This window comes from Pungitius pungitius, chromosome 21, assembly GCF_949316345.1.
Source record: "Pungitius pungitius chromosome 21, fPunPun2.1, whole genome shotgun sequence".
Classification (NCBI taxonomy): domain Eukaryota; kingdom Metazoa; phylum Chordata; class Actinopteri; order Perciformes; family Gasterosteidae; genus Pungitius; species Pungitius pungitius.
The window spans coordinates 1102680-1120264 of NC_084920.1; the positions used below are offsets into that span (position 1 = coordinate 1102680).

Below are 17585 nucleotides of genomic sequence, written 5' to 3' on the forward strand. Positions count from 1 at the left end.
GCTGGAGGACGGCCGGGGGGGGGGGGGGCAGGACAGCAAAGTCAGAGGAAAATAGGAGGTGAAAAGGGCCTCTGAGAAGGTGGAGAGAACGTCTCCATGTCTCCGTCTCTGCTCCTGAGGAGGAGCTATTTGCTTCTCTGTTTTTCAGTAAATACGTTTCCAGGGCGGCCCCGTGGAGGCAGGACGGCAAGAATGGAAACTATCTTGGCTCGCTCTCCTTCTCTCTCTGTTTCACTCTGCTCAGAAGCCTCCATCTCACCTCCTTTCAGCACAGCTGCATGGGCTGCTTCCCTCCTGAACCCTCTCCATCCGGGCCCCCCCCCCCCCTCCACAGCTCCATTTCCTCCTCTCTTTTATGGGCCTTTCTCTCGTCTCTCTCCATCCTGGATCAACACGTCCCACACGCGGAGATACACACATTCTGAGAAGTGTCCCCCCCCCATCGGCACATTTCAAAGGCCGAGCAGCGCCTCCTGATCCTGATCTCTCTCTCTCTTCTCCTGCTTCATGATCCAGACCCTGAAAGCCCAGAGAAGCGTCTGTGACCCAGACTCAGGTCCTGGTTTCACCCCCCACACGGAGCAGAAGACACATGCTGTCTCCTCCTCCTCCTCCTCGTCGTTGTTGTTGTTGTTGTTGTGTTGCTTTCAGCGGGGCTGAATATCTAATCGGGGGAGTTGCGACTTGCATTCAGCGGTTCGCGCCGTCGTCATGGAGACCTGCCGGGGAATAAGCATGAGCAAACATTCCCTTCCGCCCCGAATGAAGCCACAAGCATACTTCACACAGTGTCAGGACATTGCTGTCTCTATAGGGGAGGACGCCACCATGACACACACACACACACACACACACACACAGCGCCTCTCTGCCAGGAAGCAGGGAGGCTGCGTGGTTCTCCTGATCCACATCCAAATTCAAACGTCGATGGAGTTATTTATAGCGTGATGCTGGCCAGAGGAAGATGAAAGTGGGGCCAAGGCAAGGAGGGGGACCAGGGACAGGACGCCTGTGTCCCGCCACCTCGCGTCTGAAGTTGGTCCCTGGGGGGTCACCTGCCTGGTTGAGCTGCACCTTTAAAAAGGTTCACAGACCCACATGAGTATTCAGCAGCAGAAGAAGACGCGTTCATTCAAGCACAGAAGAAGAAGTGTCGTCACGGGCTGCAGGGGAGACGCTCTGGCTGCAAACGCGTAGTTTACACTGGGGGGCCAGACGGTTTGTTGGCTCCTCGCCCCCCCTCCGAGGGGCCCTGTGAGAATATCAAGGTGAACGAGGGCGCAGCAGCTGGAAAATGTACCTGTGCACACAGTGCAGAGCTGACCTCTGCAACACCGGGGGGGGGGGGCAATCCTGATGTGCATTTTACATCACATCAGGTTAACGGTCTATTGCCTCGAGCTGCAAATAAAAAATACACCGAGCTTCACTGTGTCCAGGTGGTGAGACGTGGGCCCTTTGGTTAAACCCCCCCCAGAATAAATTAGCAGTTAGCTGACACACTGCAGTGATAAATAATAAGTTCCTTTGCTTAGCTCAAGCTCCAAAAAAGGCCAGATTCTACATTTCCCATAAGACAATAACAATCTTTTATTAGATGTCTTCCCCCCCCCCCCCCGGTGACATGCGGGACCCGGTGCAGGTGGGCGGAGCACGGAGAGTTTTATCTGGTTTCAAAGTGGCCCTCGATCATCACGAACCTTTAGGCCACAGATACGCTGCGAAATACATCAGGACAAGGGCATCGTCCTGCCCCCAGCGGGCCCCCCCCCCCCAAAGGGCTGACTGCACAGCCCTGTCACCCGTCATCCATCACACACACACACACACACACACACACACCTCTGATGTCCACAAATACAGCGTCATAAGAAACTCGAGGGGGGGTTGAGCTGCAAGGAGGCAGCTGAGCTTCAACGTATGAGAGGGACAAATAGATCAATGTGTTTGTGTATATCTGTGTATCTATATCTATACATCCTGTCTGTGGGTGGAGAAAAAGAAGAAGATAAAACAAGTGGACGTCGTTCTATCTGCAGCACGCCGCATGTGGAGGTTGACCTTTGACCTTGAGACCGGCGTAGCTGCACCTTTTTTTGCATTCAACTAAATGAATGCATGTAAATATGGCGAAGCATCGAACCATCAACCTGTGGAGGCTTTTTAATGGTCATTTATTGTCCTAAATCTTCTCTGGATAAGTTGCAGTAGCAGCACTTCACCACTAGACCTGTCACATCATTCATTGCTCATTTCAATGATTCCAATTCTTCATCACTGACAGCGATGACTTTCAAAGCTCGAAGCCGTTTTCCAACTGCTGACATCAGCTGATGTCTTCAAACCGCAATTTCAAACCCGCACACACACACACACACACCAGGGGCTCGCTAGACAACCTTCACACAGCCGTGCAGGTGTGAGTCTGCGTGTGTGTGGTTTGGTTTTTTGCAGTTTTCGATGGCCGTCACAGCTCCCCGGGCACCGCGGTGCTCTTCATCCTTCTACTCGTCCTCCTCCTTTATTCCCCCCTCGGGTCCCGGGCCTGACATGCAGAGAGACGGCTCTTCTCTCTCACACACACACACACAGACTCACACACACACACACAGACACACAAAGTAGAGAGTGATGAAAGCACAAAAGGAGAAATTGTCCACAGAAAGCCGTGATGCATCCAGGTCAAAAGCCCCCCGGATTATTTCAACATACGGAATTATGCAACAAACTGCCTCCTGTGTCTAGTCACCCTCCTCCGGGGGGGGTGGGGGGGGGGGGGGGGTGGAGCATCATCTGAACATGACACAGATACATTCAGGATATGGACGTAGCAGCAGGACGCCTCTGTCTTCTCCACCTTCTCTGCAGGTCTTTCTTTCCGTGAAGAAACCCTCACAGCTTTTCTTCTCGCTGTCAGCTGCTCTCTCCGAGCCTCCCAGGTGCTTCTAATGTTTTCTGTGGTTTCACTGGGCGAGCAGAGAAGAAACCAGTAAACAGCAGTGGACTTTTCAGTGATCACGAGGAAATGTGCCATCGCTTTTCTCATTTCATTTCAACGCGAGATCAAACAAACGGGAGGCTAATTACACAAAAACAAGAGAATTCACTTGATGCCATTTGTTCCACCTTCAAAGGAGGCGAAGTGGCACAAATGAATTCACTCAGGTGGAGGAACACGACGGCTCATTAAAAACGTCCTGAAGAGTTTAACTGAATCTCGTAACCGTTATCTATCGACAGGCCTGATACGATGCTGCTCACATCTCATCAGGTGAATGAGGCCCACGGCCCGATGGAACATCTGCTGCCACTAGTCTGCATGTTCATCGGGGGTCTGGAGAGAAGAGCAGATGTTGGTGTTCGGCTGAAGGCCAGAAGAGGAGACCGTACGTTGTCTCGATGCCGCACTTTGAAACAATAAACACCAACTGAAATGTTCCCAAAGGAAATCAGTACAGTTACAGCTGCAGTAAAAAATAAATAATAGATGAGGCCCTTTGCAGTTGAAGGGGAACAACAGTAAGTAAAAGTTTCCACAATGCAAACCTTTGTTAAACACCCTTTTATTGTGATTCTAAACCAGCATCTGATTGCTGGAGTTGAACCTTGATGGAGAAGAGAAAGCGTTTTGTTGCTGGATGCCAGCCAGCAGCCAGCTTTCTGATCATGCTTTTATTTATTTGCCAGCTTGCAGTCTGCGGTCCTGGGCGTGATGATTCAGGTTCAAACTCCAGCGCTGAGATCACATCTGCTGCCCTCTGACCATGGCCTTCCTTCTTCTCAACCACAAGGCATCAAACAGCAGCTCTACACAGAAGCCTTAATCAAACCAGCCAGTCAGTGGTTGTGGAAGTGCTGGGAGTTTGTGTTAATGGGGACGTTGAGGACCTGATGGCTGAGGTCCTCCTGCTGAGCGTGTGAGGAACCCATCGACCCATCGACCCTCAGGCCAGCAGAACCGCGCTCACAGCAGAAGGTGAACCTCGTTTGATTGATGGACTTTGTGACGACGCTGCAATCAGCGCGGCGCAATTGGAGGAGGAGGGGATGAGACGCGCCGGGGTCAAAGGTCACAATTAGAGGACATCGACATGCAGAAGGTGCAGATCGAAGCCTCCTCCCACACATCTGGGAATCTACTTCCGCAGTGTCCATCTAGCTTCTATAGGAAAGAATAAACTGCAGCTGGATCACACACACACGCACCCCCCCCCACTCAACAACCCACAGACAACCTCTCTCACTCCGTCCTCGTTGACACGTAATGTTTTGTCAAATTTCTTCTCCTCCAGCTTGCCTCCTCCACCCTTCTGAGTCATCCTTTGACCCCCCCCACCCTTCCTCAGCCTGAGTCATCCTTTGACCCCCCACCCTTCCTCCCCTGCCCCCAGCCAACCACGTCACCGAAGCGGCCTTCTTCCAACTCTTTTGCTTCCTGCAGCACCGAGTGTGGCTTTCAGCTGCAGAAACTCCACCATCGCGCCTCCCCAACAGGCTCAGAGGAGTAGTTACTCGACAGGGTGCGTTGGCGTCACAGGAAGTGGGGGGTGGAGACGGAGGCGGAGCCTCCGGACGCGCACGCAGCGCCACACTTTGATGACACGCAGGTCGTTGAGTTGCACGGTGCAGGTGGGGTCAGCTGTGTCACAGCGTGTGCACGTGTGCACGTGGGCAATAAAGCCCGAGCTGAGGCGACATGAACTCCCAGGCAGAGCACCCCTCCCCAGGTGAGTCACTTCCACATCTGTGACCGGGGAGGGGGGGAGGTTTGATGCCGAGTGAGACACACAAACACACATCCTGCAACTAGCTGTCTTCCACACTCACATCTTCCTGCTGCTGTGGGTGTGTGTGTGTGGTGGGGGGGCTTTTGGCTTTTCTCCCCCAGGAGAGAAGAGTCCGACTGCAAACAGCTGCACGGGGGCCACGAGATCAGCAGAGAAGCTCACGCCGGGCGAAAGAGGTCGCAGCCATAACTTGAAACAGAATACAGTGCTATTTCCAAAAGTTTTGTAAATGTTTCGCTTTTTGTATTTAAACTTTATTTCCTTTAAATCGAACCCTAGAAAGCGAATGTGTGGTTTGTATGCACCTCTGTGCGCCACACCCCCCCCCCCCCAAGAACAACGTGTCTGCACTTTGAACACACCGTGTGACACACCAGGGCCCTTTGGGTCGTGCACATGGGAAATTGGAAATTTGGTTAACCAAACAGTGGATGGAGCCAGAGCTAATCTCATTGGCTGAGATTAACCTCGGGGGGGCAGGTGGGGGGGGTGCAGATTTACACACAGGAAGAGCTCCGATCCAAAGGAGACCTCATATTTTTCATTTCATTGATCACACACGCTACATATTTTAATGCCTAAAAATAGTGAAAAAAGGCAGCCAGAGGCCAAGGTGATGTCATGAATGTGTTATTTTGTCTTATTCATTTAATCTCACATTGAAGAACTTTGACCTATCAGATGTTTTTTGACTACTTTTACCAGTTTGGCTCACCTGGGACTACATTAGATTCTTCTCAGACATACCAGAAGCAGAAGATGTTCTACGACTCCCGCAGCATTACAGACATAATGTCCGTGTGCCCCCCCCCCCCCCCCCCCCTTCTTGGAGCTGCCGATGTAGATGCCCCTGGTGGGGGCTGAAGTCCTCCCTCTCCTCTTCCCCGTCTTTCATGTTGGCGACATTAGTGACAGGAGAGTAATCAAAGCCCATAATGCCCGCTCATTTCCTCCTGCGCCCCCGCCAGCGGCCCCCGGGGCACCGAGAAGGGAGGCAAGGCGGCTAAGAGCTTCCAGCTAATGGACCCCCCCCCCCCCCCCACTCCATATCCCCCCCCTTTCCGGTGGCTCGGGACTTGAAAAGACGGAGCAGAAGGAAACCCACGGAGAGCTTGTGGAGGGTGAGAAGAGCGATGATTGGGACACAATGAGATGAGATGCTGCTCAGTAAAGGAGCTCATGCTCCTCAGCATCCAGCCGTGTGCTCAGAGCGTTGCTTCTCCTGCAGATGAACACCATCTAGTCCTTTTTAACGGTGGAAGCACGCGAGAAGAACCCCAGAAATCCAAAGAGTCACTTTTTACACAGACGGCCGACACCGGCTGCAAATAATAATAATGGAAAAACTGGTGCATTTTAATGAAAAAATTCACAAACCAAGATACATAGAAATGTAATTAAGAGGGGATGAAAGGACTTCGCCCCCCCCACCCCCCGTGTTCACCTGTAGCACCTCGGCTGAGATAAACCTCCTTTTGATTACATGGCTGCTGGGCACAGTTTCATGTTACTCCGCTTGTAACCTGCGACTTTTACTTTTAGTCAAATTACCCAACATGCACCAGGCTCTCTGAACACGGGCAATAATTAGCGCTGTGACCCCCCCCCCTCAGGATTCTTTCATGTCTGGAGGGAGATTTATTGCAGAGACAATTGGTCTGATTACACAGACTGAGAAGGAACACGACCCGACTTGCGTCTCCTCCATCGACAGATTGTGTAAAAAAACGCCTGCTGATCAGAGGTCAACGAGGTCACTGCCGGGGGGAGGAGGGAGAGGGAGCGTCCCAGCGTTCCTCTGGAGGAGAACGCTTCCTGATGAGAGGGAAGGTGGAGCGGCTTCGAGGTGCGGTGAGCTGCGACGGGCCGCGGCGTCGTTCAAATTAGAGGGTGGGGCCCACGGCGGCTGTTGATGAGCAGATAGGAGACAGAGGCCTCCTATAAATACACTCAGAGGAGGAAGCCAGAGAGAACCAGAAGGTACGCAGGAGGATCCACAGAAACACAGTGAAGGGAGGGGAGGGGCCCCCCCCCCCCCCCCAGAGGGGGGAAACGGCGAGACGAAGGTGCTGATTGGGAGCGTGATCCCGAGGAGATGACAGCGAGCGCACAACATTCACACAAACAAAAAAACACACACAAGTGTGAGTCCACGTTCGTGCTCCCTCTCAGATTCATCTAGACGGGACAAAGCTCATATTTGAATAAGCGCTGGACAAACACCATCGATGCCCCCCCCCCCCCCAACAGCACACTAATCCGTGCCGGCTCTCCTTGCAACAAACAACAACAAAGCTGAAGTCACTTTTCTCAACAAACAACCGTAATCCTCCACTTTATCCTTTTTATCTGCTGGTTTTTGTACTTCTTTAAACGGGTGGATGGGAGCTAAAGCTGAAGAACAATGATGTCATGCGTTACAACGTTGTGTAACCACACAAACCAGAGTCTGCTGCACGGACAAACAAGGTTTCATCATGGAAAAAAGATTTTATGTTCTTAATTCGGGAAATGATGATGAAATAGTTACATATTACTGAATTGTCTACTTCTGACTGATTAAATAATGTTTCCTCCTTGAGTCATTTCCTGTTGCAGCAATGAGAGCATTTGCATCTACAAACTGTAATGACACCGAGCCGGGAACAAACACAGTGGCAGCGACGGGACCGCTGCCACGCTGCCATGTGCCACGCTGCCACGCTGCCACTACTGAACCTGAACCCTCCTCCCGCAGGTGTCTGAGCACTGTTCCTCAGGCAGCAATGCATGTTGGGACTTGGTCGGGCGCCTTTTTAATCTCCCCATCGCGGGTCGGTTGCTTCGCTTGTTTTGACTTCCATCTTTTCCTCTGAAGAGAATCAGTGGTGAAGCTCGGGGGGGTTTGTGGGGGGGGGGGGCAGTTCTACTTTAATCAGGCTCATACAGTGAGCAGCAGTGTGGGACAGATGTTGTGTAATCCGCATCCATACCATAGCTGACAGCTGTGCTTCACACGACCTCTTTCCCACCGTAACCTTAGCCGCCGCTTAGCCGTCACGCACTCAAAACACCGAGGGGGGGGGCGGAAGGTGGGGGGAGGGGGGGGCTAATTAGACCAAGTGTCCATTCGCCAAGAGGGAAAGGCGGAGGGTGAGTTGGAGAAATGAGGTAAACGCCGTGGACGCCCTGAAGATCGCGTGCTGCTCTAATTAACGCTGACAATGAGGAATGTGGGAGAGACGGGGGAGGTGCTTCTCCTCCTGCCTCACCTCCTGCTTCGCCTCCCTCTTCCCCTCCTGCTTCACTGCGCTCCTCCCCCTGACACTAACCACAGCCTATGAAAGGGATCACGTTCTGCTTTAACAGCTAGTGGAGGTGGAGACAGAAAGTAAGGAGGAACATCAAAAGAGCGGCGTGAAGCCCCACGAGCCGCCGCGCCCCGAGGCCGCGCCACGTGACGCCACGTGACGCCACGTGACGCCGCCGCCTTCCTTCGGCCGCCGTAGCTCGTAAATCAAGAGAAGCCGAAGCTGCCACTTCCTGGAGCCGATGCAAACACATCTGCCTCTTCTCTACATAGATACTGCGTGTCGGGGCAGTTAGATAATTAGGGATTAATAATAAATCCACAACCCGCTGTTTGCCTACATGGGATTTATTGTTGATTGAGGGATCCAATCAGGGATAATTGGGTGCTATTGAGTAACTGTTTTATGGAATAGTTATAGATTGCTTCATTCAGAACCCGGAGAAGCATTTAAATCCAACACGTTTATCTGGCTGCAACATTCGGGTTCAAACAGCAGAGCCGGGGTGAAGAAGACGAGCGGTACGTGTGTTGGACTCGAATGCGGCGACAGGAAGCGACGTTTGAAAGTCTGCAGCTGGTCGGAGCCGATCCTCACGCTCATGTTGTCCTTCAAATCAAATCTCCCGCAGCACACAAAGCGAACGCGTTCCGCATTCTTGGCTGAAGTTGAAAGGACTGGATTTAGATTCAGATTCACTCATCTCAGGCCTCGCGAGACGTCACGTCTCGGAAAGGCGCGTTCGCTGGCTCGCCATCACGCAGCCGGAGATGGAGCCATCAATGAAATGTACAAGGACTGACCCTCAAAGACTCCACGACGAGGTTCACTGAAGCCTGAATGTTCTGTTTGTAGCATGAAGTACAGATGTTGACTCTCCCTTTGCTCCTCCGAGACGTAAAAAAAAAAGGCTCATTTTTGTTGCTCTGCTTTCGGCGTCTGGTCCTCAGTGAGAAGGAGGCGCAGGGAGAGAGGAGCACTGTGTTCAGACAGCCCCCCCAAAGCAAAGGGACAAGATAACACATGTTATAAAAGACACACACACACAGGAACCGAGCCGAGGCGTTGGGATGCAGATTGGAGGCCGGCTGGTCGTTTCTACAGCTTCTGCTCCTGGAAGACGGGAGCGAGGGACGCGAGGAATGTGCCTCAGAAGCGTCCCTGTGTCCCTGCAGAGTGGTGCTGATGGTGATGGACGAGCACAGAAGGACAAAGAAAAGACCGATGTGGGGTTCTTAGAAAGGAGGGAGCATCATGTACATCCTACATGAATCCTGATCTATGTGGAAACACGGCATTAACAGATTATCAGACCAGAGTAGATGATCTGGATCAGCATCTGTTTCTGCTTATTGTCCTTTAACTTCAGCCCCACATCGAGAGAGATGATTATCACAGGAAGACTTTAGTCTGTATTCTTCATCACAGGGTTCTTCACAGCTGCTTGGTCAAACACTTCTGAACATTAAATGAATTCAGCAGACAGATGGATGGAGGCTCTTTTCCACTTAAAATATGCTTCCCATTTACAAAAAAACACGCATCCATCCACCACGTATCCATCCATCCACCACGTATCCATCCACCACGTATCCATCCATCCACCACGTATCCATCCACCACGTATCCATCCATCCACCACGTATCCATCCACCACGTATCCATCCATCCACCACGTATCCATCCACCACGTATCCATCCATCGACCACGTATCCATCCATCCACCACGTATCCATCCATCCACCACATATCCATCCACCACGTATCCATCCACCACGTATCCATCCATCCACCACGTATCCATCCATCCACCACATATCCATCCACCACGTATCCATTCACCACGTATCCATCCACCACGTATCCATCCATCCACCACGTATCCATCCATCCACCACATATCCATCCACCACGTATCCATCCATCCACCACGTATCCATCCACCACGTATCCATCCATCCACCACGTATCCATCCACCACGTATCCATCCATCCACCACGTATCCATCCATCCACTACGTATCCATCCACCACGTATCCATCCACCACGTATCCATCCATCCACCACGTATCCATCCACCACGTATCCATCCATCCACCACGTATCCATCCATCCACCACATATCCATCCACCACGTATCCATCCATCCACCACGTATCCATCCATCCACCACATATCCATCCACCACGTATCCATCCATCCACCACGTATCCATCCATCCACCACGTATCCATCCATCCACCACGTATCCATCCATCCACTACGTATCCATCCACCACGTATCCATCCACCACGTATCCATCCACCACGTATCCATCCATCCACCACGTATCCATCCACCACGTATCCATCCACCACGTATCCATCCATCCACCACGTATCCATCCACCACGTATCCATCCATCCACCACGTATCCATCCACCACGTATCCATCCATCCACCACGTATCCATCCATCCACTACATATCCATCCACCACGTATCCATCCACCACGTATCCATCCATCCACCACGTATCCATCCATCCACCACATATCCATCCACCACGTATCCATCCATCCACCACGTATCCATCCATCCACCACGTATCCATCCATCCACCACGTATCCATCCATCCACTACGTATCCATCCACCACGTATCCATCCACCACGTATCCATCCACCACGTATCCATCCATCCACCACGTATCCATCCACCACGTATCCATCCACCACGTATCCATCCATCCACCACGTATCCATCCACCACGTATCCATCCATCCACCACGTATCCATCCACCACGTATCCATCCATCCACCACGTATCCATCCATCCACCACGTATCCATCCATCCACTACGTATCCATCCACCGCCTGGTATCCAACGTCACGTCTTTACCGCCTCCCCCCACACGCAGCGCTCCGCGTGACGCCGCAACGGCCTGCAGTGTGTTAGTGTCTCTGCGGGGGCCGAGGGCAGGAGGTCAGAGGGCCACGGGGCTCGGTCATGTGACGCACTCCGAAAGCACTTGTGATAACTGGTGTGTGTGTGTGTGTGTGTGTGCGTTGTGCTGCACTGTGCATGAGTGTTTCTTCCGTTGTTTTAAGTCCTTGAACACATGGCTTTCTCTAACAACACCCCGGTGACACAATAAGAAACAAACAGAATAACGCTTCACACGTTTCAGATCCCGAGGTCACGCCCCCCAGGTGTCCAGCGTGTCTCATCTCATCTACTGTCCAGGTACGTGGAGAAATAATATTATATGTTTGGGTTTAATTACTCTATGTGCCGTATACATCCGCCCCCCCCCCCCCCTCTCGTGGTCCGTACTACTTTGTGCCTTCCCCTCGCTGTGGAGGACTTTGTCCCGAGGCTGTTCGTCCCCTTCATCTCTCGACTCAAAGTCAGAGCACGGGGCACGGGAGACCTTGTGAACTATCGCACGCTGACAAACAGAGCAGCACGCAGGGCGTGCACAAAGGCCCTGTGACGCCCCTTCATTCGGCCGCACACAGGAGCCGGAGATAAACTGTGGCGTCCCTCGTGGGGCGCGCAGTCGTTTTTAGGGAAAATCCGCGTCCTTAAGGACGGATCATGAGGCGTCTCGTTGAGACACGCCCCGCAAAAAAAGCTGCCTCCGGCTTCTAAGTTCCCCACGGACATTTCCTCCAGTTTTTGGTGCTACTGTCGATACGTCACCGACTCTAGGCGACCTCGTGCCGCTCTCCTCCACCTGTCAATCAAAAGGCGGAAGGAGCAGAAATCTCTTCGAGGAATACTCATCCGACAGTCGGATGGATGATTGACAGGCGTTACAATTAAGGGGAAGCGAGAAGGAACAAAACCCTCGTTATATCAATCAGGGGTTCTTCTGCCTGCCTTCCCTGGTCGATCATCTGCGCTCATCATCTGATGCTCTTTGTCTGCGCCTTCCAGTATAAATATTACAATCATGTTTCCCCAGTTCACACCAGCAGGAAGCTCAAATGACGCAGAGACAGAGCAAGACAAGACCTGGGCCCCCCCCCCCTCCCAGAACATGGAGATCTGGCTCTGCTTCTGCCTCGTGCTCCTCAAAGTTCTCCTGTGTACTTCTTCACTGCACTCAGGAAGGCACATTCTGTGTATTAGAATGATTTGAACTGGAAAGTGAGCATTCAAAGGTACAAAATGTTTTCCCCTGTAGCAGCTTTCACAAAGAGGCTGTAACCCCCCCCCCCCCTGCCATTTATTACGATGCAACAGTCTAGGGGTTAATATTCTGACAGCTTCTCACCTGTTAATCCTAAATAACTAACAGTAGTAGTCATGAAGAAGAGAGAACAAAGACCAGTTTCATGATATTAACCTAAATGCTGTTCTGCCTTTTATTATCTTTTTTATATTGAATGTAAGAAAACCACTCCATTCATCAGCGTTATTCTAAGTGCCTGCACGCCGTCTGCCTGCACCTGCGATATATTTTGAGGGCTTATGCTTAAAAAGCCCGTTTTAAGCCACATGGCAGATGAGTGTGTTTACAGGAACAGAAGCAGGAATTATGGAAATCCCACTAAATTCAGGGTTATTTCAGTCCTGGCCGCGGGCAACAGGAAAGATAAATGAGCACAGTCATCACACTCCGATCCAGTCGGGTTCGGCGCCGTAGTTGCGACACGCGGAGCAACTGAGACGGTCGACTGAAGCACCGCGGGGGGGGCCTCAAGCTGGTCTCTGATCACATGACACCCGAGGTCCTCACACATCGCACAACAAGCCCTTTGGTCAGAACCACAGCGCAGCCATCGGGGGCCGATGGAGGAGACGGGAGAAGGAGACGCGGGGGCCCGAGGAGCAGAGAGAGGGAGAGGGGGGGGGGGGTGGGTGGTCTGAGGGTCCATGGCGTGCACGCCGGCTCACATTCACATCAGAGGAGACGAGCCTTTGATCTGTCTGTGATGCACCGGGTGGAAACAGCAGCTGATTGGTGTGTGTGTGTGTGTGTGTGTGTGTGTGTGTGTGTGTGTGAGATGATACATGTAGTGGGAATGACACTGCAAATCTGTCAAGAGCTTGGTTGAATCCAAATGAGCACACACACACACACACACACACACACACACACACACACACACACACACAGATTATCGCGGCGGTCAAGCAGCATCTTACATCCTCTCCGGACGTCACATTCCCGTCTGGCTCGAGCAGATCATCTGTGGGTTGTGATTCTGCGCATCGGCGACATGCTTCCACCCGACTGTCTCTCCTCCTCATCCTCCCATCTTCATCACCCCCCCCCCCCATCGCCCTCCAGTTCCGGAGCTGTCAGGATGATTTCAGTTCTGTTGCGTACCTGGGAGCAGCCTCCTCTCTCCTCCGGCTGGCACAAAACCATTAACCCACAATTAAATTATAATCACCGTAACAAAGGACGGGTTTAAACCCTCCCATCCAGGAGGGATCAGGAGCAAGGAGCACTTCTCCCGGGGTGCGTTATCGTCTAAATACGACCGCGTGGACGAAGCCGATGGGAATGAATCAAACATTACACATTATCTACCAGCGGGGCGGTTTTTATACAAGTTAAGCTCGAGCCAAGGTGTGTTACAGGGGGGAGGCGCGGATATGAAGGGGGGCGCTAACGATACGCCCCGATATTCTCCTGCCGCTCCGAGCATGGGGAGAAGGAGAGGAGGTGGAGGACCGAGTAGGCGGGACACGCAGGAAGCCGCACACTTTCATGCTAAAAGACGCAGAGAGACACTTACTTCATGGGTTTAAAGAGAGCCTGGCCGTAGTTCTGGAAGGTCATGATGAGCTTGAGCTGAGTGCCTCCAGACTTCATGGCTGTCGGAGGGAAACAGACGTCCATTAACGTACATTAGCGTACATTAACGTACTTTAACGTGTCATCTGACGGCCGATTAGTGGAATTAACTGGCACATAAACCCCAAAATGGATGTTTTTACATTGTACGTATGGCAGGACTCCCCCGCCATGTGAAGCCTTCCTCCCCCATGTAGCAGTGAGAATGTGTCTTTGGGTTGTTGTGAGTGTGCCTGCTGATTTCACAATGTTTGTTTGGTGGGGAGGGCGAGCGTGTGTGTGTGTGGGGGGGGGGGAGGTGTAGGGGAAAGGGGGGGGGGGGGTGAAGGACAGCCTGTGCTCATTGCGGCTCTTCCTCCTGTTAACTCTCTGTGGAGGACCCATCTCTCTCTGTCTCTGTGTTCCTATCCACCCGTCCTTCACGTCTGTCCTCCTTCGGGTCCGTGGTAACGCGCCCTAAAGGCCCGTGTGGGACAGCCCCCCCCCACCCCCCCCGGGACAGGCCAGTGGACCCGGCGGTATCTGGATGTCGTAATAGGAGTAGCAGCCACCGGTTCTTTCCTCATCTGATCGATGCACAGCAGAACAACCTTCTGGATCAATGCTCTCATTAATTTCCTACTTTTGGGAATCATCGGGACAAGAAAAGTGTTGAAAGAGAAAGAAATTACGAGAGGAAGAAGAGCGATCGATATCCGTCGGGCCTCACCTGCTTCAGGAGCATTCCTGTGGCTGTTGCGTAACAGAGCGAAATTGAACTTGATTGACAGGAGCAGCCTACGGGGACCATGAAAACGATGACGTTTGTTTTCTTCGCCCCCCCACAGCAAAAACCTTGTGTTTTTTTTGTGTGTTTCTTTTGCATGTGTGCATCACATCTTCTGCCGATGCTCTCCTGAAAGGAAAGCCTCGGCCCCGAGACGTGATCCCACGGAGCTGCTCTGTAATTACCGAGCCACCACGTATTTATCTGGCTGCAGACGCAGAGCGCTGCTTCCTGTATCCACCCAGCTCCAAGACACAAAGCAAGACCAAGCGCCGGCGCAGCGCGAGTGGAGTGAAAAAGAAACGGTAACCAAGCGGGGGGGGGGGGGGGGTGTTTGAACGGCTAACCTCAGTCCCAGAGGAGCATTCAGTCGCCCACTAAAGGCCCGTAACGGTTCTGTTATTGGCAGATGGAGCTGAAATCTGCAATCACTTTTCACAGCGACCTTGAGTCGACAAGCACTCTCGGAATGTGGAAGCTGGCCGAAGCCAAAGTGAAGGAAGACAACCCCCCCTCCCCCCCCTTTGAAAGAGGGGAGATAGATTGTGGGCCCCGGCGAGACCTTTATTAGTCCCTCACCTTCGCCGTCACACGGCAGCAGGACCCCCAGAGAGCTGGTGCTGACGAGCGGCCCGGTGGTTCATTACTTAGCAGAACCCCCCCCCCGGGCTTACTGGTGGAACGACTTGTATAACAGCTTGTGATCATTGGGGCTATTTTTGTACCATTTGTGTCCTTTTGACCTGTCGATGAAGATCAGCCTCCCCGTTCCTCAGGAGGTGTTTTCACTGGTCCTCACATGTTATTACAGTCCAATCGTTGTAGAGCTGAGGCCTCACTATGTGGATAAATGTGTGAGGGGGGGGGGGGTCACTTGGTTCTCTGCATGTTAGAATGCTACTTAGAAGAAAACAGCTTGGCCCTTCAAAGGTACGTTTGGACCCTTCATCTGTGCACCCTAAGCCCCCCCCCCCCTCCCCGTGTCTCGTGACTCACCGACGCTGGTGATCTTCTGGGTGACCAGGTCCTTCAGGAGCGCATCGATGACCGGGTTGTGTCTGGAGTACAGCTCGTACCGATTAATCCCGATGTGGAACCGGAGCCAGTTGGGGTAGGACTCGTCCGTCAGCCCCCCCGCTGGACTCAACTCATCCGCGGTGCCTTCGTTTTTCCTGTGAGGGGGGGGGGGGCAAAAAGCAGACGCGTGTCTATGCAAACAGTGCCAGGTGTTGTGCAACAGCAGCGCGCGCGTCCCTCACCATGCCCGGTCCTCCGCGGCTTTGGGGTCGAACCGGATGTCCGTGTTGACGTTGAACAGCGTGTCCTCGTCCGTCAGAGGCGGCAGGGACCTTTTGTACAGGGGGTGCTCGTAGAGAGCCGACAGCCTCGAGCCCTGGAGCCGCGCGTCTCTGCTCGCCGCGGCCGCGTCCTGCACGATCTGCCGCTTCCGGTCCCCGCGCGGCCCCAGGTGCTCGAGCCTGCGGGGGGCGTGCGCCCGGTCGGCCGCCGCCGCCGCCGCCGCCGCCGCCGCCCCGGGGACCCGCTCTAGCGAACGGGAGGAGACGTTGGAGCCGGGCTCGTTGCTGAAGTCCTGGAGGATCCGCAGCGTGTGCTTGTTGGGCCAGACCTGCTTCCCCCAGCTGCGGGGCTCCTCGCTGGGCGCGTGCGAGCACGAGCAGCCGCTGCTGCCGCGCCGCTCCAGCTTGGGTAACAAGTCGATCATGATGTGCATGGAGCACGCGACCAGGAACACCATGAGGATCAGAACCCGGAATTTGCGCAGGAGGATCATCTTCATGGTCTCCCTTTTGAGCAGATGGGAGTATTTACTGCAAACGATGAGCACGCAGATGAACAGGCTCACTACATCGCTGATGATGTTTATCACACTGGACGCCAATCGGATGAAATATACATTAAACACGTAGGAGCCGTCGTCACTTGCCGTCTTGAGTAAAGGATTCAGTGTTCAGCCTTTGGGGGTTTTAGACGTCCGAGTCCTGCTTTCGGGCTCCAGCGGATTTTAAAAGCGCGACATGGCCCGCGCGCGTCCGGGTGAAACGCGTCGGCTCGGCTCGGACCAGCGGCGGCCGTGCGCCGGCCACATCGTCCGCGCGCTGTCTACCTGCGGGCCTCTCGGAGGGGACACCGGGCGGCGGGCAGGTGAGTAGGATCCAAAAGCAGCTGCGATCCGCGAGGGAGGAACGATCCGTTAAACGCGCGTGTCCGAGAGGTTCGCGGACGCGCATCGGTCTCACCATCCAACCTCGATCCTGGAAGAGCAGCCGCGGCTCAGCCGGGACTTTGGTCCCGGAAAAGAAATGCGCTACGGAAGTGCAAGCTCTTCAAATATAAAAGCTCTTTTTTCTTCGGGAAAGTCCCCCCCCCCCCCCTTCCCTCCTTCTCTCCCCCCCACCCCTCCGTCCCCCGAAAAAAAAAAGTAGTGTTCTCGCTGATCCACCTCGGCGGGCCAGGACGCGTAATGTCACATCGAGTCCGTGGCGAGCAGAGCACAGGTAACAGGAGGCAGAGATCCTCCCGCTGGAGCCGCGCTGGAGGGGAGGGGGGGGGGTCTGAGGGGGGAGCAGAACGCACCTCTGGTAGCATGTGCCGATCTGGGTGGGTGTGTTAAATATGATGATGAAGCGAAGACTAGATCCAGCCTTTGCGCAGCGTCACTGCGCGCAGATTGGCTGAGGGGAGAGAGAGAGAGAGAGAGAGAGAGAGAGAGAGAGAGAGAGAGAGAGAGAGAGAGAGAGAGAGAGAGAGAGAGAGAGAGAGAGATGCTGCGTGTCTGTATTCCTCCTGGAATAATTCCACCCTGCACATCCCGGCTGCACAAGAAGAGGGCGTCTTTCCACTGGCCTTCATTCACCCCTGAAATGCATCTCCTGAATCCCTGTGAAGCGGATGATACGTCAGACTCATCCCTCTGAGGATGCAG

The 17585-nt window shown here is 53.4% G+C and overlaps 1 protein-coding gene across 2 annotated transcripts; it reads right to left on the reverse strand.

The window, feature by feature from the left end:
* Window positions 1-2850: 2850 nt before the first annotated feature.
* LOC134107881 (extracellular serine/threonine protein kinase FAM20C-like) lies at window positions 2851-17023 on the reverse strand. 2 transcript variants are annotated; one of them, XM_062560036.1, is made up of 5 exons: window positions 15901-17023; window positions 15638-15813; window positions 13817-13895; window positions 3262-3334; window positions 2913-2966 (listed from the first exon to the last, which is right to left on the reverse strand). In XM_062560036.1, exons 1-4 carry the CDS (start codon window positions 16437-16439, stop codon window positions 3268-3270), a joined length of 861 nt encoding a protein of 286 aa, XP_062416020.1. In that variant the 5' UTR covers window positions 16440-17023; the 3' UTR covers window positions 2913-2966; window positions 3262-3267. The 2 variants fall into 2 exon arrangements, with proteins under 2 accessions (XP_062416019.1, XP_062416020.1); XM_062560035.1 differs by having other exon boundaries at window positions 2851-3334.
* Between the last annotated feature and the right edge of the window lie 562 nt (window positions 17024-17585).

Bases quoted from the DNA above. Each gene is read 5' to 3' on its own strand.
- LOC134107881 (XM_062560035.1), bottom strand. From the start codon at position 16,439: ATGAAGATGATCCTCCTGCGCAAATTCCGGGTTCTGATCCTCATGGTG. The intron at 15,814-15,900 runs GTGAGGGACGCG...CCCCCCTCACAG, and splicing joins GCCGCGGAGGACCGGGCATG to GAAAAACGAAGGCACCGCGG. The intron at 13,896-15,637 runs GTGAGTCACGAG...TCCCTCCGACAG, and splicing joins CCAGAAGATCACCAGCGTCG to CCATGAAGTCTGGAGGCACT.